Here is a 19,616-nt window from a genome sequence, read left to right on the forward strand (position 1 = left end):
AGGTCGCGCCAGTCTGCATGACAAGGCGTCGCTGCGGATTGAGCAAGTGCACTCAGAAGACCAGGGCTGGTATGAATGTAAAGTGCTGATGCTTGACCAGCAGTACGACACCTTTCACAACGGGAGCTGGGTGCACCTGACCGTGAACGGTGAGTGGCTTGGGACCTTCCTTTTCTCCCATGCTTTAGCTCGATGCATCATTTCGCTGGCCATATCTATAAGCAGGTAATGTGAGAGTTTTTGTAGCATTTGGCATTTAAAGTAAGACCATTGAGTATCTCTGAAACAATCACGCCACAGAAAGCTAAGGGTGGGGTGAGGGAGGAGAAGCTGAGAAATTATGGAAGAAATAAAAATGCAAATTCTAGGCTTTCAATTTTCTCTGAAATTTCAACTTAGCTTCGGTATTCTAGTGTGTCTGGCTGGAGGCTTTACTCTTTCATTGTTTTACGTTGCACATTTCTTTCCCAGGCAGGTTTATAGTACGTTAATTGGATGAGGCTCCCCCTGGCTGTGTCTCTCTTCTATGATGTTTAGTCAGCAATTGGGGAGAATGAGACTCCTCTGCTCCCGCTCCTCCCTTCCCCCCTTCACCTCCAGCTGGGAGGAGGCAGAGTGGAGTGGTGGTAGCCCCAGTTCAAAGAGATTTCAGAGAAATGGTGCACGCTGAGGACTCGAATACATGTCTGCAAGTTTTCTGCTGCTTTTCAGTGACCCTGATATTGAGGAATAATTTGGTAATGCAGAGGCAGGACAATGGGAGGATTAGTGCACAGCATCCATCAAGATGCTCTGGTAACAGCATCACTGAGAAAGGAGTGGCAGTCAACATTCCTTAAGAACACAAGACTTGCCATACTGGGGCAGACCAAAGGTCCATCAAGCCCAGTATCCTGCTTCCAACAGTGGCCAATTCAGGGCACATTGTGCCTAGCTTATTACTCAGCAGCATTATTTACTGCTCCTTCATGGGGAATCCTTTTCCTCTTAGCTAGTCATTATAATGCTGTGTCATGGCGGACATGGGTTTCCCCAGAGCCCAGCACTGCAGTGCACTATCTTGGTGGAGTAGCAGATACAGGTGCCGGAGAGAATAAAGAATTCCCTACTGTATCGATTGGATATGTGATTTCAGAGAACATTTATAGGAACCTGGAAGTAGGTCTTCCCCCTTGGACGCCGGTTTGTTTATTGGGTGGAGAAGAATGAGGTTATCTCTCTCCATTGAAATCCTCAGCCCCCAAAATCCCACCTAAAACTATAAGCGAACAAGTTTTAAAATCATTAAACTTGCTGTCTTCCTTTCTCTCCTTTCCCTCACATTCAGCTCCCCGTCTTCAGTAATTTGTCTTGGGATAGGGTAGAGTTTGAAGCCAGCTTTTGAGAGGCCCGTGCTCAGAAATAGGAAAACCAGGTCACGGTGTCAAGTAAGAATCCCACCTCAACCCCTCTCGGGAGCCGATGCAATATCACGCGCAGTAAAAACGGGGGCTCGTGTTGAGCACCCATTATCCTAACGTGCGCACGTCAACCTCTTCTGGGAAACCGATGCGATATTTAAATGAGCTGCCACGTTAAAAAGTCCGGCGCTAGGGAAAATTGTGCCTCCGTAGCACTCAAATGCATCAGGCGCCCAGGAGACGTGGCTATGCGCCCGAAAGGTGGGGAACGTGGCAAGCAGGCTCGAGGGGGGGCTGTGTGTATCCTGGAACTATGGTATGGAAATGGGGGGGGGGGGGGGGGGGGAAGACAGCAAGCCCCCAAAATGGATCAAAGAAAAAAAAAAAAAACAGAAGCAACTGTTTCTGGAAATCGATTGCTCTGATTTTTGGAGCTGGAAATAAAACGTAAATGAAACCAAATTGAGGTGCTGCATGCATGCGTCCCCTGATACTTTAAACTGAGGCTGGCGTTAAGTTTGCCGTGTTAATGAGAGTGCGTTGGGTGCGGGGGGGGGGGGGGTTTCTACATCAGGGGTAATAGCTTCGACTACATGGAATTTACATGTGATGAGCGCTATTGGCTAAGGGTCTGATTTTAAAAAGCATTTACTCACTTAAAACTGGATTTTACGCGTGTAAGTGGGCTTTTGAAAATTGCTACAATATATGCCATGAATTGTCCATAGGATTTGCTCACGTAAGTGTCCTTTGCTCAAGTAAATGGCTTTTGAAAATTGCTACAATAGCAGTTACATTTACACATGTAAATCCTTATGAAAATTACCCCCTAAGCGTTTAGGCGCGCATTTTGGAAGCACTAATCCCCTTATTGCATTGGGTGTAGTCTAGCGCATTTAAAATGTGTGTTCAGTCATGGGTTAACCTGTATGCTAGGCTGAGCGCACTTTATTGCATCCGCCCCTTACTTTGCAAACTCAAATAAGTCATATAGGGCCTCATTTTCCAATATCGCAGTGGTAACGCATGAGGGGGTGTGTCCTATGCAAATAAGGCATTTTACGATGTTTTCGCCATTTGTGGAAATGGATTCGCAAATCGCAATAAAACTAGCAATGAATCTTCGCAGTACACGACAATTCCGAACGGCTTATAGAGAGAGAGAGAGAGAGAGACACACCCCTAGACAGGTATTTGTATCCCTATGGGAGGGCCACCTAGTAACTCTAGGTGGGGATTAGGTATGAGCGTAGGGGGTTGGGGGCCACTTTCACATTCAACATGAGACCTACGGAAAGAACAGTGGTCTCTAGTGAAGATTTGCTGGCCGTCGGAGTGAGGAAACTCATTCCAAGAAGAGATTTGGGCAATGTTCTCTCCACCTAGCTTGATGGACACTCTACCTGGGCAACAACAAGCTAGGTGGAGAGAACGTTGCCCAAATCTCTTCTTGGAGTGAGTTTCCTCACTCAGGCGGCCAGCAAATCTTCACTAGAGACCACTGTTCTTTCCGTAGGTCTCATGTTGAATGTGAAAGTGGCCCCCAACCCCCTACGCTCATACCTAATCCCCACCTCGAGTTACTAGGTGGCCCTCCCATAGGGATACAAATACCTGTCTAGGGCATAGGCACTATAGCAAGGCTTGCTCTCTCTCTCTCTCTCTCTCTCTCTCTTTCTTTGTTTAACTCACGTTTGGAGTTAGATTTTATCCAGCTAAGGGCCGAATTTTAAAGCGTTGCTCACGCTAAAAGGTGTGAGCAATACAGATTTAAAAGCCACGTGGGGTGTTCAGGATGAAAGAGCCAGAGGGTCTGGATGACCTCGAGATTGACTGGAAAATATTGAGGGCGGGACGAACTATCATTTTTGAAGCTACTTGGCAGAGGAACTGGTGAAGTTATCCAGAAAACTCGTGACGATATTGTCCCTCCCTCCTTTACTACTTTCTTGACAGCATGTCCCAAGGTGACAGTAACTTTGGGCAAGCAATTCTGCACAGCCTGATCTACTAGTAGTTTACTCTCCACTGGTGGGGTTCAGGTTAACTAAAGTAAGTGCTTCCACTGTGCAGACCTCATCTTGGGGCTCTTCACGTTTTATGGCTAATTCATACCTGCTTCTTGACAGAGAAAGCAAATTTGCTTACCTATAAAGGGGGTTCTCCATAGATATTTATTTTATTTATTTATTTAAAAACTTTTCTATACCATTGCTAAGTTAGATACCATCACAACGGTTTACATGTAGGCACATATTTAATGAGGGGAAAAGCGTACTATAGTACATTCTAACAGGTGCCGTCAAAGATTTGGTTACAATATATCATTAGACATAGACATTTCGCGAAGTAGTTCATAACCAGTTGTACCAAGGTACTTACATGGGTAGTTTTATCACACATAGTATTATAGTTATGTTTGTTGTGGTGTAGCGTTCATAGACTAATCTATTGTAAAGTTCTACGTACTGTGTGTCCGTGCCTTTCTGTCTTTTCCTGAATAATTTCTCTCTATTCTTTTGTCTCTTTGTAAAATGCTTGTTTAAAAAGCCATGTTTCTAAACTTTTCTTGAATGTCTTTAGATAGCAGGATGGATTAACTATAATTAATGCCCTACCCCCCCCCCCCCCCCCCCCCCCGACGAGTTGACTACCATGCTTAAGCTCTGGAAGAGACTGAGAGACTCACGAGACAGGATGTGTGTGGGGTACTCCTAAGCATGCTTAGTAAAGTCTTTACTGATTTCCGAGTGCTGGGTCCATGTTGGTGCTGTTGGATGATGTCACCCATGGGTTATGGCTAATTCTTTCTGCTACATATAGAGAACCCAGTTTACAGGTAAGCAAATTTGCTTTCTACTCAGCCTTTCTGTAGGTGCTTGGTTCTTATTGATGCAGTGTGAGGCCAAATTTGTTATTCCATTGGGGTGGATGCTCATTTAGTTGCAAGATGTTTTCCTTGTTTTGTGTTGACATCAGTCTCTCCTTGGAGGAACAAAGCAATAAAGGATTAAAAATATATTTACATCTGAGAGTTGTTTAGTACTTTTGTGTTGAGGAGCTGCATTGTTGTGCTCCCATCTTTTCTTGTTGTTGATGGTTTTATGAACTCAGTGAGGTTTTGTTGGAGGGAGAAAAAGGAAACATGATGAAAGGACAGGGGGGAGAAAGAAAAGCTAGTGAAAGAAGAAAAAAAAGAAAGTGGTATACAATGGATCATTGTATTGTAGGAGAGATACAGTGCAGGATGCTTACAAGAATTTTTACTTCTGTTCAGAAGGAAGTGGCGGAAGGGAATCAGTGGTCAAACCTCTGAATACCAGCAAGAGCTAGGGAATAAGGAGCGATGGCAAATACTCTGGGCCAGATGTGCGTACAGTTTTTCCATGCACACAAAATGAGAGGAACCCTTAATAGCTATGAGGGCGATATTCAAAGGGGTGCATCCCAGTGACTTTTTGAGTTACCCAGACAGAACTGGAGATTTCAATATTTTCTCCCACTGCTTGGCTAAATTTTGAACAGGTAACTCATTACCTGCACAACATTTAGCTGGATAAAAAGAGGTGGTGATGGAAGCGTTCTGGAGGTGTGGTTAGATTTTGGACAATGAGTGCTGATATTAAGTGTCACCTAGCTAAGTGACCCCGGGATACATCATTCCGCTATAAATATAGCGAAATGATGAATCACGAAAAAAAGGGGCGGGGGAAGATAGTGAGCCAGCGGCTGCATCTTGCGCTGCTGCACACTATCTCCCCCATAGCGCCAATGGGAAAGGTCTAGTTAATTCCAGCGCTACTGCCGGCGGTAATGTGCAAAACATTATCGCCCAGAGCGGTACCGGCATCAAAATTTTTTTAACCCCGCCCCTTTCCCTCATTTAAATGTTAAAGTCGCAATACGGTAGTTATCTCATGCGCTGGGGCGTTATCGCGTGCGATTACACCCTAATGCGCATGATAACGGCCCATCACTCTTAGGTCTGGTTGGATGAATACTTTTGCTAAAGTTACCTGGATAGCTTTATCATAACTTTAACTGGATATATTTAGCAAAACACTTATCTTTCGCTGAATATCTAGGCAAGTTTATCAGGGTTAACTTTACCTGAGAAACTTTCCCTCTCGCTGAATAGCCACTCATGTTTTAAGAGCCTAAATGTAGGAGACTAGTGAACCTGGGAGCCTACCCAGCCCTAGTAAACTTTCAAAAGGACCAATTTAGGAGCCTTAGCTCCCGATACCTAAACCCTTTGAAAATTAACCTCTTTAAGGTTGTGCCTTAGACCCTTCCTGCAGCGCTGAGGATTTTCCTCAGACAGAGTGGCACAGTGCACTTGACCTATAAATTTCTAAAGCTGATCTCTGGTCCCACCACAAATGATACTGCAAATTGGAGAAAAAAAAGCTGAATCAAAGCAGCAGAATCTGTATAGGTAATTAATTTTTAAATGTATGTAAGAAAACAGAATGTACAAGCAGAGATAAAAATCTTGCCAGGAACTTCTAGTCTACCCATATTCCCAAATGTGCAATACTTGATCTCTGGCTTTAAACTTTGTGGATTGTCTGTGATTGTCTTGTGCCTTCTTGAATTCAGAAATCATTCTTTACCTCTACCGAAAGACTGTTCCATACATCCACAGCCCCATGACCAGACAAATCTCAGGTGCCAGGCCTGATGCTATTCTGAGGCTCACTGTAGTTGCTGGACCTGAGTTGAGATGCTGCTGTAGCTGGCAGGTCCAAGCTGAGATGCTGTTTCTCCTGTTGCTGCAAGGCTGGCCGATATGCTGCTTATGCCTTCAGTGGGTCCAGGCCAGGAAAAGAACTGGAGATGGGAGGGGAGATGTTGGGGAAGAGGAGATATATGTATTTCAACCTTCAGTCTTGCTTCATAGGGCTCTTGGTGCAGATTCTGCACCTTTTTGGAAGTCCTTCTTTGGCTAGTCTCTGTTCTTATGTATGTGGCCTCCTGAAGATGACAAAATATTCCAGATGAGGGCTCACCAGTGATTTGTATCAAGGTTTCACCGTCTCCCTTATTCTGCTAGTTACATCTTCTTCAGTGCAGTCAGCATCTCACATGCTTTCATGATTGCCATGCTATTGTGTTTGGTAACCTTGAGGTCGACTTCAGATCCCTTTCCTGTTTAGTGGTTGTCATTACCTCGTCCAACCTTCCCATCAGCTTTTGTTCCCCAAGAACATGACTACACTTTCTTGGATTACATCTGAACCTAATATAAAAGGAACATGTTTTCTACTGCCTATATTTAGAAACAATTTGTATTATCCATATGTTTGTTCTGGAGCTAGTGTGGGCAGTGTAAATTATTTCTGTTTATCTTCCTCTGCAAGACCTATCTCCTCCTCACGACTATCCATCTGCCTGTCATCTGGGAACTGTCATGCAAGACTTCAAGAGTTCTGCCAGCTCTTGTCTCATTTTTTCCCTCTCATATAAAGGCTGACCACAGCAATTGCATCTTGCAGTCCGGAGTAGGCTTTAAAGAGATATATTCATCAGTTTTTTACCTTTAGGTTTTTATTCTAGTATATTGTGATTTATCATTTTGATTCCTTAAGCTTTAAAATTAAATGATAAGATATTATTTTTAGAAAGATTCACTGTATCAGAACTAGGCCCAGGGTTTTTTAAAAATTATTTTTATTTATTTAAAATATTCGTAGTCCGCCTATAATAAAAGTTTGGCTAGGTGGATTCCATATGCAACATAAAAACAATCATAATGCACACAAAACATACAGTTAAAAATCATTTTAGCAAAAACATTCATATAGCTAACAGGAAAAGCTTTTCTAAATAAAAATGCCTTAAGCATTTTCTGAAAAATTTCAGGTTGTGAAGAAAATGCAGATCCTCAGGTAGCTCATTCCACAATCTTGACCTAATGATAGATAGAGCTCAATTTTGTCTCCTGAAGTTGAGCTTCTCATACCATTGGTAACACCAGGAGGTGCTTACTGGAGGACAGTAGCATACAGGTCATACAGTGCAATGTAAGCAACTGTTACTTATTTGGTTCTATTAGCAGATGATATAAAATGACCTAAATCACTTGCTATCCCTCCTGTTCCTGTACAAAGTGGTATTTTCTCAAATTGATGACAAGTAATTTATCCTAATCTATGCCCTTAATCTGTTTACCTTTAATCTTTAATAGATCTGCTATTTCTTTTAATTTTGCTTAGGGTTTATTCCGCACTTATTTATCCAGGATGACTAATAGATACATTTATACACAATTATTCAAACCTCCCCTTTTTAGTTTATAAAGTACGGTATGTTTTTGTATCTATTAAGTGTGTATTCTATAAAAGATCAGACCAATTTTATATCAGTTCTAGCCATAGATCATATGACTGGTTGTGTTAATGTATCGTCCTGTTTTTTTTCGAAACTCAAGTCTCTCATGGCCAGGTTAAGCAAGAAAACAATGCACCAACGTATCACAATGGGCATGTCATAGGCCATGACTGACAACAGACCAAACCCAACAGGGCCTTCTATGTGTTGATCTCCACATTAAAAAAAAAAAAAAAAAGGTACTTCTTGACAATATAGAGGGTAGAAATATGCATTGGTTTGAAACAAATGTGCAGTCCGAACTGAAAGCTTATCTTTGATTTGGTTCATTTCAAATGAAACCTAAAAATTTTCAGGATTTTCATTTTGACAAATAGTGGGTACTACTGGGGTGAATTTTCAAACGTTGCATGTCTAAATATCAGCACTTGGGTGCATAAAATTACACATACACTATTTTCAAAATTGCAACTTACACACGTAAATCGGGGTCTGCGAGTAACTTTGCGTGTATAAGAAAGGGGGCATGCCATGGGCGTTCCAGGGCAGGGCCAACATTTATGCAGATAAGTTGCTATTTTAAAGCCTGCCAAAATGACGCACTTACATCTTTTACTTGCGTATATTTACATTTGCTCCATATCTGGTGTAAGTGGTCGTAAACATTGCTAAAGTGAAAAAATGACTGGGTAGAGAGTCTGGGTGCAATGGAGGGTCTTCAGGAGCTGCAGATGGACTGTGCAAACTGGTAGACTAATTGGTAAAACTGGTAATTTCATTGCCATACACATGTTATAAAAATCCCTGACTTGCATGTATAAAAGCTGACTTATGGGGGTAAAAGCATCAACGCGTTTAAAATCTACATGTGTTTCCTTTTAAAATCGGAAGTACAAATACACGAATATATGATTTGCACACACTTATCTGGCTAATTTCCAATTTATTCGGCTAAGTAGCATCTTTCCCGCTACTTAGATGGACAAATTTGAACTTATTCAGATAAATTGTGGCATTTATCTGGCTAAGTAGCAGTAGGGCTATATAGCCATATAAGGACCTGATTTACTAAGGCTTTTATCCCACTCTGTGTCTATGGGAAAAATGCTTAGTGAATGAGGTCCTAAGTCTGAAAAGTGCTACTTGTTTGTTTAAGCGCTTTTCGGACTTATCTGGCTGTGCGCTGCTACTTAGCCAGATAAATCTGTACTTACGCGGCTTGTGGTTTTTACATACATGAGCATTGGTGTATGCAGGTGTACTCGTATTTTATAACCTGCACATATCCTTTCCGCGTTGGCTATAAATTTCTGTAGCATCTTTATGTGTACCCAGATACATGTGTATGTGGGCAGGTGCAAGCAGTTTTGAAAGTTGTACTCTTAGCAAATAGTGTGCACTATTTGCCAAGAAAAGTAAAAAATAAAATCACACTCCTCACAGCCTCTTACCATTTCACTGGTAAACCAAGGATGAAAGGGACAAGAAGTGATCTACAGTTATCCCTACTCGCCGGTTCTGGTTTTAAAAATGGCACTGATCTCAGGGCTATCCAGCGCCAAGTTGTTTTAAGGCTATAAAGTAATAAGACCATAAAGTAATGCAGCTGTAAAACTTGATTTATGGTCATAAAGCTTGTTTTATAGCTGAATTGTTTTACAGCCATGACTGGCGCCATTTTTAACCAGAGCTAATGAGGCAGGTGTGACTGAGGATTGCTCCTGACCCTTTCACCCTTGGAGAGCAATCGAGGAAGTGAGGGAGTTTGGGGGGGGGGGGGCTTTTTTGGTTTGGGGGTTTATATTGAATATTTATTTTGGTTTGGCAAATGAACCAAACTGAAATAAACATTAAGGGCCCGATTTTAAAAGCCCGGCGTGTGCAAATCCCAGGAGATACACGCATAGCCAAGCTGTGTGTGCGCCGAGCGCATTTTCGAAACAGCCAGGCCATGGGCGTGTCTCACGGTATGTGCAGAAGTGCCAGTCTGCAAAAATGGGGGGGGGCAGGAACGGGGTCTGGGCAGGGGCTGGCCGGGACAGCGCACGCCAGCAGCCGGCTGGCGCATGGAACTTACTCCTGCTCTGTGGAGCAGGGGTAAGTTCAGGGACAAAAAAAATGAGGGTAGATAGGTGGGGTTTAGAGGTTGGGGAGGAGAGGGGAAGAGGGAGGAAGGATAGGGTTAGTTAGGGAAGTTTCCTCCCAGTCCTCTCCTTTATTGTGTAGGGAGTCCAGCTTTCAAACCTGTCCGTGGCAGAGCATTGGTGGATGCGTGGAAATTAACGCTAGTGTTCTATAAACTGTGGCGGGAGCTGTACAGTTTATAAAATACTGTGTATTTCTGCTCTAAAAGTACATGCGTATATTTCAAATGCAAAAAACCCACATCCTTTCTCTATCCACTTTATAAACATATGTGTGTTTGTTTTGCGCGCAAAATAATCTAAAGCATCTATGGGTATTTGGAATCATTGGTTCATCAATACCTCCTTCAGTTCATCCAGTCCTTTTCCAGTTCACGTAGACCCTGAATACCTGCCTGTTCTCCCAGACCGACCAACCAAAGCTTGAGGACAATGAACAATCCGATTTCAGTTGCGAGAGTCAATTAACAGGGTAATGTATACATGTACATCCCTTGTAAAATAAGAACTATTGCACATACTTCAGAACCCTATCCTGGAACGCCTTTAGGCTGCCCCTTTTTCCTCTGGTAAAATGTACGTACGAAACTGAAGATACATGCGTATTCCCAACGTTTATAAAATAGCATATACGTGCGTACATGTTACTTGCACACATATTTACTATTTTTATACTCAGAGCCCTTTGAAAATTCACTCCATAGTGCCTAAGAATTTAATTTTATGTGTGTATTTTCTAAAGGGCCAAGTCTGTGGATAATTCGCTATGTTACCTGAAGACGTCCCTTTGCAAATTACCCTCCTACAATATAAACCCACCATAAGGAGAGAGAAAAGTTCGTGTAAGATTATACCTCTAAGCAGATAAAGATAATGAGATTGATATTGAAAAACCATTGAGACAGCTAACTGAAAGGTTATCTGTTTAAATGGCTACCTGGTGATATTCATCGCCATATTTATTTATTTATTTATTTAATTTGCAGTTTTTATATACCGACATTTGTTTAGTAACCTCACATCGGTTCACAATCAACAGAAACATTGCAGCTGTGCCAACTAGAATGAACATGTGCAACAGTGCTTTACAATGAACAATAAACCTTTACAATAAACAATAAACTTTGCAACAAACTTGTTAACGAACATATGCAATAGTGCTTTGCAATAAACTTGTATATGTGGCCAAATTCTAGCCTCATATTGAGTTATGCAGTTAGAAATTAGCTGCATAAGTTGGGAGCGTTCTGGGGGCAAGTGGGAAGTGTTTCCGGGTGGAGCAGAGTTAGCCGCATGTGGCTAATTCTGGTCAGGTCATAGAGCTGTCCTAAAGTTAGCCGGTTAGACACAACTGTTTAACTTTTAGACTGCACCACTGAATATACCGTGTTAGTTAGCCAGATATGTTTATCCAGCTGACTAGCTGAGTTGCACAGTGGCTAAAAATGAGCCCATGGTATATAAATGCAGCAAGCTGCCCTGGCAGAGCTTTTTAAACTACCAAAGAAGATAACAAATTGCAAAACAGTATTCAACTTTAGCCATCTTCTCCTGAATGATAGCCGATAACTGATCCAGATATATGTTGTATCAGAAAAATGTAATTTTATATTTTACAAGAAAGATTTTGAAAACAGTTCTGCACCCACTGATGCAACCTCTTACTTTAACCTCCAAAATTTCTTCTGGTGCAATTGAGTATCTTTAGAGAGATCAGCCTAAAGATGGACCTATAAACTTGAAAATGACCCATACTTCTTGAAAAAGATCTTAAATAGCCATTCCCTGTCGGAGCTCAAAAAAGGCAATCTAAAAAAATGGCTATTTCCATCTAATTGATATTACTATGTCACAGGGGCTACCTGTGCCATTAGTCTGCCCCTGTCACATGGTAGGAGCAATGGACCGCCGGTGCCATCTTGTGCTCCTACCATGTGACAGGGGCTGACCAATGGCACCAGTAGCCCCTGAGACATAGTAAGGGCAAAGGCTATCAGCGCCATTTTGAATTCTGGCAGCCGACGGCCCGAGTGCAGGAGATTGCTCCCGGACCCCCGCTGGACCACCAGGGACTTTTGGCAAGTCTTGGGGGGGTCAGGTGGGTGGGGGGTTGTAGTTAATTAAATTTAAAGGGTTGGGATGGGGAATGGAGACAAAAAACCCCATTTTATCCCCTCCCCTAATTTGCTCCATAAGACGCACAGACACCCGGAACAGAGCCAGTTTAGCATGCCATTTTTTTTTTTTTTTAATTTTCCCCACTCTGAATCCTAGGTGCGATTTATGGAACGAAAAATACGGTATATTGCTTTATTGATGTTATATTGTATGTTGTGAACCGTCCTGGTCATCTTGTGTATGTGCGGTATAGATGAATTGAGAAAAAAATAAGTAAAAATGTCCAGTTAGACAGAATCTAGCGTTCAGGAGACTCCTGCTCCTGGGAGAGGTCTAATTCTGACTCTTCCTGTTCTTCACCCAAACCCTGGGATTTCGATGGAAGAAAATCAGCTCTTAGGATTGACAGACATGCTTCTTTAGGAACAGAAAAACATTCACACATCTATTTCTTAAATAATTCAATGGGTGAAGAATTTCTAATCTAATCTAACGTTAATAGCTTTAATATTCTGATATGTCATCCTGTTCTCCATATTCTCCTATATTCTTCTAGTATTTACCCTGTCTTTTATCAGTTTGGTATCAACTTCTTTGACTGAGTCAACAGTTTTGTTCAAGTCCAAAATTTCAACTTTAATTTTCTCTACATCTGTATTTTGAATAGCTAACCGTGTCTTCATTTCAGCAACAGCACCCTCTAAGATAGAGATTCCCCAACCAGTGTGCTCAGGTATGCTGCAAAATTTGGGCCTACCCCCCTCCCCAGGGAGAGAAGACAGGAGTGGGCCACAGCTGCCATTACCGCTGCCGACAGCCCAAGTCTTCCTTTCCTCTCCACGTCTCCGTCAGATTGCCTCTAGTCAGCAGGGGGAAGCAGCGAGCAGCACTTCTTACCTGCTGCTGCCACCTCCTCTTCTGCCGGCTTCCCCCTGAAGTCGGAAATGAATGGGATCAGCAGAGACTGTGAGGCCCCATGCGGTTTCAGTTTCAGTGGGCAGCTGGCAGTAGGGGTTGCCCACTGGCTCCAGATTTGCCTGACAGGGTTGATCATGTCTTGGGGTTTACTCTGTTACATGCAGGGACAGGTAATCTTACTTTTCTTAATGACTGCAATAAAGAAATCACGTTTTAAAATAGATCCCAAGATAAAGTACCCATTTATTTATTTGTTTAACTCATGGAATAAAATGACTAAGACGTCTTATTATTATTACATAGTAACAAAGAAACTTAGTAAACAATTTGGAACTTATGTCTAAAATACATTGTAACAGTGTAACTTAATTAACGATATAATTGGTAGCAGTGGAGCTTTCGTTTGAAATACATTGATTGTTAGAATGGGGTGGCTTGATCTTGTTGATCTACATTGTAACGGTGTAACTTAATTTACGAATTGGAACTTTCGTTGAAATACATGGAGCATTAGAAAGGAGTGGCTTGATCTTGTTGAGAGGGTGAAATCAAGAACCGATAGAAGTTGAAACATTTGTACAAGGTCTCGGTAATTGTAGTTATGATGGGGATTGGATGGGGGAGGGACTGATTGGGTGCTTAGCACGTGAATGCTGTGAGGGGAGGGAGAAGAGGGCAGCCCCTCACCACATTTAAACTCCGAAAGAGGCAATTGGGAAATCAGAATTACAAGCCCCTGCATGCAATTGGTTAAACCCAGGACTGGATCAACCCCGTTGGGTGACTCTGGAGACAATTGGCAACCCTAGCCAAAACGGGAGGAGAAAAAAAACAGCAGCAGTAAGGAATGCTGCTCTCCCGATGGAGGTGTTCCCTAGAGAGGTGGGGAGATGGTAATAACAGGGGGTGGGGTGGAGGGAGGGAAATGAAGGGAAAATGGTGATTCGGGGGGGGGGGGGGGGGGTAAAGGGAAGTAATTCTGCTAGGAGGTTGGCGGAGGGAAGAGAAGGTAAGGTGGTGATGCCAGAGGGGAGGAAGGGAAGGGATGGTAGAAATGCTGGAGGCGAGGAAAGGGAAGAGAAGCGGTGCTGCCAGGGGCTGGGGTGGGGAGGGGTGGAAAGTGATGATTCTCGGGTGGGAGGATGGGAAGGGGGGGTGAGGATAGAACTGTGGGGATATCATGGGGTGGGAGGGAAAGGGTAGTGATGATGGCAGAAGGGGCTGGGGGTGGGTAGGGAGAGGGAAGGTGAAATTAAGTTCTCTCCCACCTCCAAAATAACATGTTTCTCATCTAGGCTTGAGATTTAGTATTCTGAAACACTAACTCGTAGAAAATTGACTTGTAAATTACTCTCCATCCTGCTGTGGAACTTATCTTTATTTATTGATATCAAAGATAATACCTTTTATCTCTCAGAGCTTCTGGCACTAAGAAAATGCATGTGTGTGTGTGTGTATGTATATGTATGTATGTATGTGTGTGTGTGTGTATATATATATATATATATATATATATATATATATGTGTGTGTGTGTGTGTGTATATATATATATATATATATATATATGTATGTGTGTGTATATATATATATGTGTATATATATATATATATATATATATATATACACACACACAGATTTTTGTTCATATTAAATTTATGACTTGAAGTGCCCCTCCTCCTTTTTCTGAGCTGTCAACTTCAAGGGTATGTCATCTCAAGTTGCAAATCATATTTTTTGTCGTCCAGTCAGACTGCAGTAGACAAAACAAGTAGAGCAGCCTGAACTATAAGATTTGCTCTGGATTCTGTTACTGGAGTGCTGATGGCAGGGAACAATGAGGAGGGGGGTGAAGAAGAGATTGAGTTGGCTGCTCATTGGAGAGAGATGATGGAGCTGTTCATGAACTGGACCGCCTCCTCACTTAGGTCAATTGAACAGTCTGCTATTGCCTCATTGGATGCATGGAGTTTTTCTTATTTCCCTAAGCTGAGCAGGATTGCATGTAACATAATAGATGATGCTTGCCTGGTTACTCATTGCCCATTGTGAGAACGCACTATGCCAATTTTATTCAAGTTATATTGGCTGCCAATTGTGCGGTGGATAAAATTCAAAATTTTGACCCTGGTTCATCAAGCCCTATATGGCTCTGCATCAAACTTTTTACAAAAAAATGTTTGGTCCTAGATGAACCTTAGTGGTCTTTACATTCACCTGGCCGAACAACTGTTGTCTACACTAGCAGTTAAGGCTGCTCGGTTACAGTGTACAAGGAAGTGTGTCTTTTCTCAGGTTGCCCCCTCCCTCTGGAACAGCCTTCCTATAGGTCTATGGTAGCTAACAGACTATGTGTTTTAGAAAGGCATCGAAGATGCAGCTCTTTTATGAAGCTTAAGTTTGATGTGCTTTTAACTTGTGTTTTAATTATTACTCTGCTTGTAATCCAGGTCCTTGTAAAATGGAGGACTACAAATCTCGTGATAAATAAATAAGGATGATGGTAAACAAAGACCAGTTACCCATCCACTCTAACCACAACCACCTTAAGCTTAACATTGACAAGATGGAACTTCTTATTCCTCCTCCCCTCTAAAATGCACTTCCTCTCTTCCTTCTTTTTTCGTCTCTGTGAATGGCACTTTCATCCTTCCGGTTCTCTCACCTGTAAGCTTGTGGGTCATCTTTGATGCCTCTCTCTACTTCTCTATGAACATTTAAGACACTGCTAAAATGTGCCAATTCTTTTTCTCTAACAGGAGTGGCCAACCAGTCTCTCGCGCGCCACGTGCAGCTCTTTGGTGCACAAACTGTGGCTTACGAGTGAAATCCTTCCATCTACGGCCGACTGTGCTGCCTGCAATTCTTCCCCTTCACAGCGGCCAGTTCATGGGCAGAAGTTGTACAACTTCTGCCCATGAATCGGCCGCCGAGAAGGGAGAGGATCACGGTATGCAGCTGCCTTCCTACTTTCTTTCTTCTAGTCCACAGCTTCCTATCATATGTTCAGTGCGGGTTACAGAATTCACATCCATAAAATATACAAAAGTCACAATGTTCACATTCAAAACATAATCAGAATACAAAATGAAAACAACAATCTAACGGTTAAAAACTTCTTCAAAGAACATTTCTTTCACTAATTTTCTAAACATTCTTAGATCTAGCTGCTCACGGAGCAGTATTGGCAATCTGTTCCATTCCATTGCTGCCGCAGAGGAGAAAACTTGCAACCTAGTTTGTAGCCACTTATACTGATTTAGCCGAGGGAATGCACAGCTGCAAAGTACCCTCTGATCTCAGGGTTTATTTGGGGGTGTACAGCTCTATTGTGCCTGGTAAAACACAAGGGCGAACACTCTTTAAGAGCTTAAAAACAATAATTAACAGTTTAAACCTTCCCCCCCATTTTACCGGTAACCAGTGAGGCTCTCTCAACAGCGGTGAAATGTTTCCTTCTTGTTAGCCCAGTTAGAACCCGAGCAGTAGCGTTTTGTACAAGCTGCAGAACATGTATCAACTTCTCTGGCAAACTGAAGTACAAAGTACTATGATAGTCTAGGTGGCTCAAAACAGTAGTTTCACATCCGCCACCCTTCCCATCCTTCCCCACGCAGTCCCCAGAGCACAAGCCGAGGACTGCTTGGGGAGGGGGCGAGACAGGCGATAGGTTGCCACAGAGTCCATCCTGTGGCGGCTGAAGACAGGAGTGATAAGCTACCATGGAGCCCATCCCATGACAGCTGAAGAGGCACAGAAGAGAGGGAGAGGCCCTGAGAGAGTGTGTGTTTGCTAAGAGAGAGACAGAGAGAGAGCCTGCTTGTGTATGAGATAGAGCCTGCTTATGCCTGTGTATGAGAGAGAGAGAGAGCATATGTATATGAAAGAGAGCAAACCTGTTTGTGTGTACGAGAGAGCAGCTTATGTGCATGAGAGCGAGCCTGCATATATGTGAAAGCCTCTGTGTGTGTGTGTGTGTGTGTGTGTGTGAGTTTGAGAGCTTGTTTGTGTATATGTGTGTGTGAGTGTATGAGAGAAAGAGATTGCCTGGGTGTCTGTATGTGAGCCTGCTTGTGTATAAGAGAGAGAGAGCCTGTGTGTGTGAGAGCCTGTGTGTGCATGAGAGAGCATGCCAGTGTGTGAACATGCATATGTATGACAGAGAGAGAGCACCTGTGTGTGTGTGCATGAGTCTGAATGAGGGGAGAGAGAGCCTGTGTGTTTGAGGGGGAAGAGAGGGTGTATATGAGAACATGCATGTGTAAGGGGGAAGTGTGTGTGGAGTATGTGTGTGAGGGAAAGAGGGAGTATGTGTGAGAGCATCAAAGGGAGTGTATGAGATAATGAACATGTGTAAATGTATGTGTGAAAGAGAGAGGATATTTGTAGGGCGCCCCCCCTTCAATCTGCCAAAATCTATCTAAGAAGTTTATATTCCACAAATTCCAAAGACAAATTGATCAATGCGATAACAGCACAAACAATCGTAAATGATATAAAGGGTGACTAGAAATCAAAAGATCTTAGGTATGGAGAGCAAGAGATTTTAAAATCCTTATTCGTTTTAATTATTGGGTGTTATTTCATGTGTCTGCTATTTTGAAATATTGGTGTTTAGGAAATATTACAACATATTTATGTGAATTTTTAATTATTGGATGTTCATTGGCTTTTTTGACAATCTTTTTATTAGTATGGTTTTAATATTATGAACAATGTTTTATATCTCTTGATTTTATTGCTTGTGTTTAATGAGGAATGGTGATATTTCCGTTTTTCCATTGTTGCACTGCATAATACAGTTGGGCTTGTTGCATTTTCCAGTTCAGATTTTGCCTGCACATTTTGATTTATACTTTATGGTCTCTCTTCATGTGTGAGGTATTCTACTATTGTAGTGGTCAATCAGTTTCTTGTATGCTGCATCTGCTGTCTGTGGCATCAATGAATCTTCTGGAGAGTGTGGGTGCTAATGGGACATGGAGGGGGCTGCTGCAGGCTATGGAAGGGCTGGCAGCAAGCAAGAACTTTATACATAGAGGCAGTACTGGGGCAGGGAGGATTCACTGAGTGAGCACATGAGTAGCAGCACAACAGCAGAATGTGTGTGTCAGCAAGAGTGACTGGGTTTGTGTGTCTGTGTCTGAGAATGATTCTGCTTTTCGGCACTTCAAAGCAGATTACATTCAGGTACCGTAGGTATTTCCCTATTCCCAGAGGGCTTACAATAAGTTTGTACCTGAGGCAATGGAGGGTAAAGTGACTTGCCCAAGGTCACAAGGAGCGACAGTGGGATTTGAACCCTGGTTTCCCTGGTTTGTAGCCCGCTGCTTTGAGAGTAAATGTGTGTGTGTCTTTGTTCTGAGAGAGACTGACTCTGTGTGTGCCTCTTTGTGTCTATGTGTGTCTGTGGGAGAGTTGGCTTTTTCTTTTAGGTGGGGGGGGGGGAGCATCTGGCCCCCTTACCCTCCCCCCCCCCAGCTCATGAAATGCATGGTGGCTCTTTGCCTCTGTGAATTCTGGTTCTGTCGCACCTGACGTGTAAAATGTTGGCCACTCCTACTCATAACATCACTAAAATGTGTCCCTTCCTCTGTGAGCATGCTACCAAAACACTTATCCAAGCTCTTATCACCTCCTGCTTAGATTCCTGCAATTTTCTCTTTGCAGGCCTCCTGCTGAGCCATCTTTCTCCACTGCAGTCTATTCAAAATTCAGCTGCATGACTTCAGCATCGCTATGTCCATGTAATGTCTCTTCTCAAGTTGTTTCACAGCTCCTTGTCCACTTCCACGTACTGTTCAAGCTTCTCTTATTTACTTATACACGTATTCACTCTGCAGGTCTTCATTATCTATCTTCTCTTATCTCTAAACAGTACCAGTGGAAGGGTGTCCAGCCGCCCTAGGCGGTGATGTCATCACGTTCTCTCTCTCTCAAATTGCACACGATAAATGACCCCAGCTCCTTACATACCCAAAAATGTGACTCGCCCTCCAGCTCAGTGCCTCACTGTGCCACTTCTCATCTCATCCATCCTTTCAAAACTGCTACCCTTACTGGCTATTCTGCCGCCCTGCACCACTGCCTACCCCGGCTAAATGCTTCTCTGGCCGTGCTCATGAACTCCATTTGTTCGGCAAGTTGCTCTTGTCTGTGCCTTTCTCCTCCACTGCCATCTCTCAGTTCCGCAATTTCTACCTTGCTCTACCGTATTCCTGGAATAACTTCCTTAGTCTATGTGTCATGCTCCCTCTCTGGCTGTATTCAGATCCAATGTAAAAACGTTCTTTTTTTGAAGCTGCTTTTAAATCCTAAGTACTTGTCGACAATAAATACACTTCCTATAGACTTGTTTGTCATATCTGTTTGACTTGACTAGATTGTAAGCGCCATGTAGCATAGACTCTTTTATGTGTATCTGTACAGTGCTGCGTATGTCTAGTAGAACATTATAAATGACAAATAGTAATAGTAGTAACCAATTCTAAAAGTCTGTTCTGGCAAGGATATAGTCCAGCCACTATCCATAGAAGCATGGCCATTTGTAGGAGATAGATATTTTTTTGTCATCTTTTATGATTCTGTACCATGCTCAGTATATAGGTTCTTATACTTAATCCATTATACAAACCCTTCCCCTCTGCCATGTCTTACCGTACTACATTTCCATGCTTGCAGTGGGGCAAAACAAAGACTGTATC

The 19,616-nt window shown here is 42.7% G+C and overlaps 1 protein-coding gene across 1 annotated transcript in view; it reads left to right on the forward strand.

The window, feature by feature from the left end:
- IGSF9B (immunoglobulin superfamily member 9B) overlaps positions 1 to 19,616 on the forward strand; it is a 186,379-nt gene that overhangs the window by 72,177 nt on the left and 94,586 nt on the right. The window contains exon 3 of the mRNA XM_029573724.1: positions 3 to 149. Within this exon, the coding sequence (XP_029429584.1) occupies positions 3 to 149 (147 nt within the window). The remainder of the gene's footprint in view (positions 1 to 2; positions 150 to 19,616) is intronic.

Source organism: Rhinatrema bivittatum, chromosome 12 (assembly GCF_901001135.1).
Source record: "Rhinatrema bivittatum chromosome 12, aRhiBiv1.1, whole genome shotgun sequence".
In the NCBI taxonomy this organism is placed as follows: Eukaryota; Metazoa; Chordata; class Amphibia; order Gymnophiona; family Rhinatrematidae; genus Rhinatrema; species Rhinatrema bivittatum.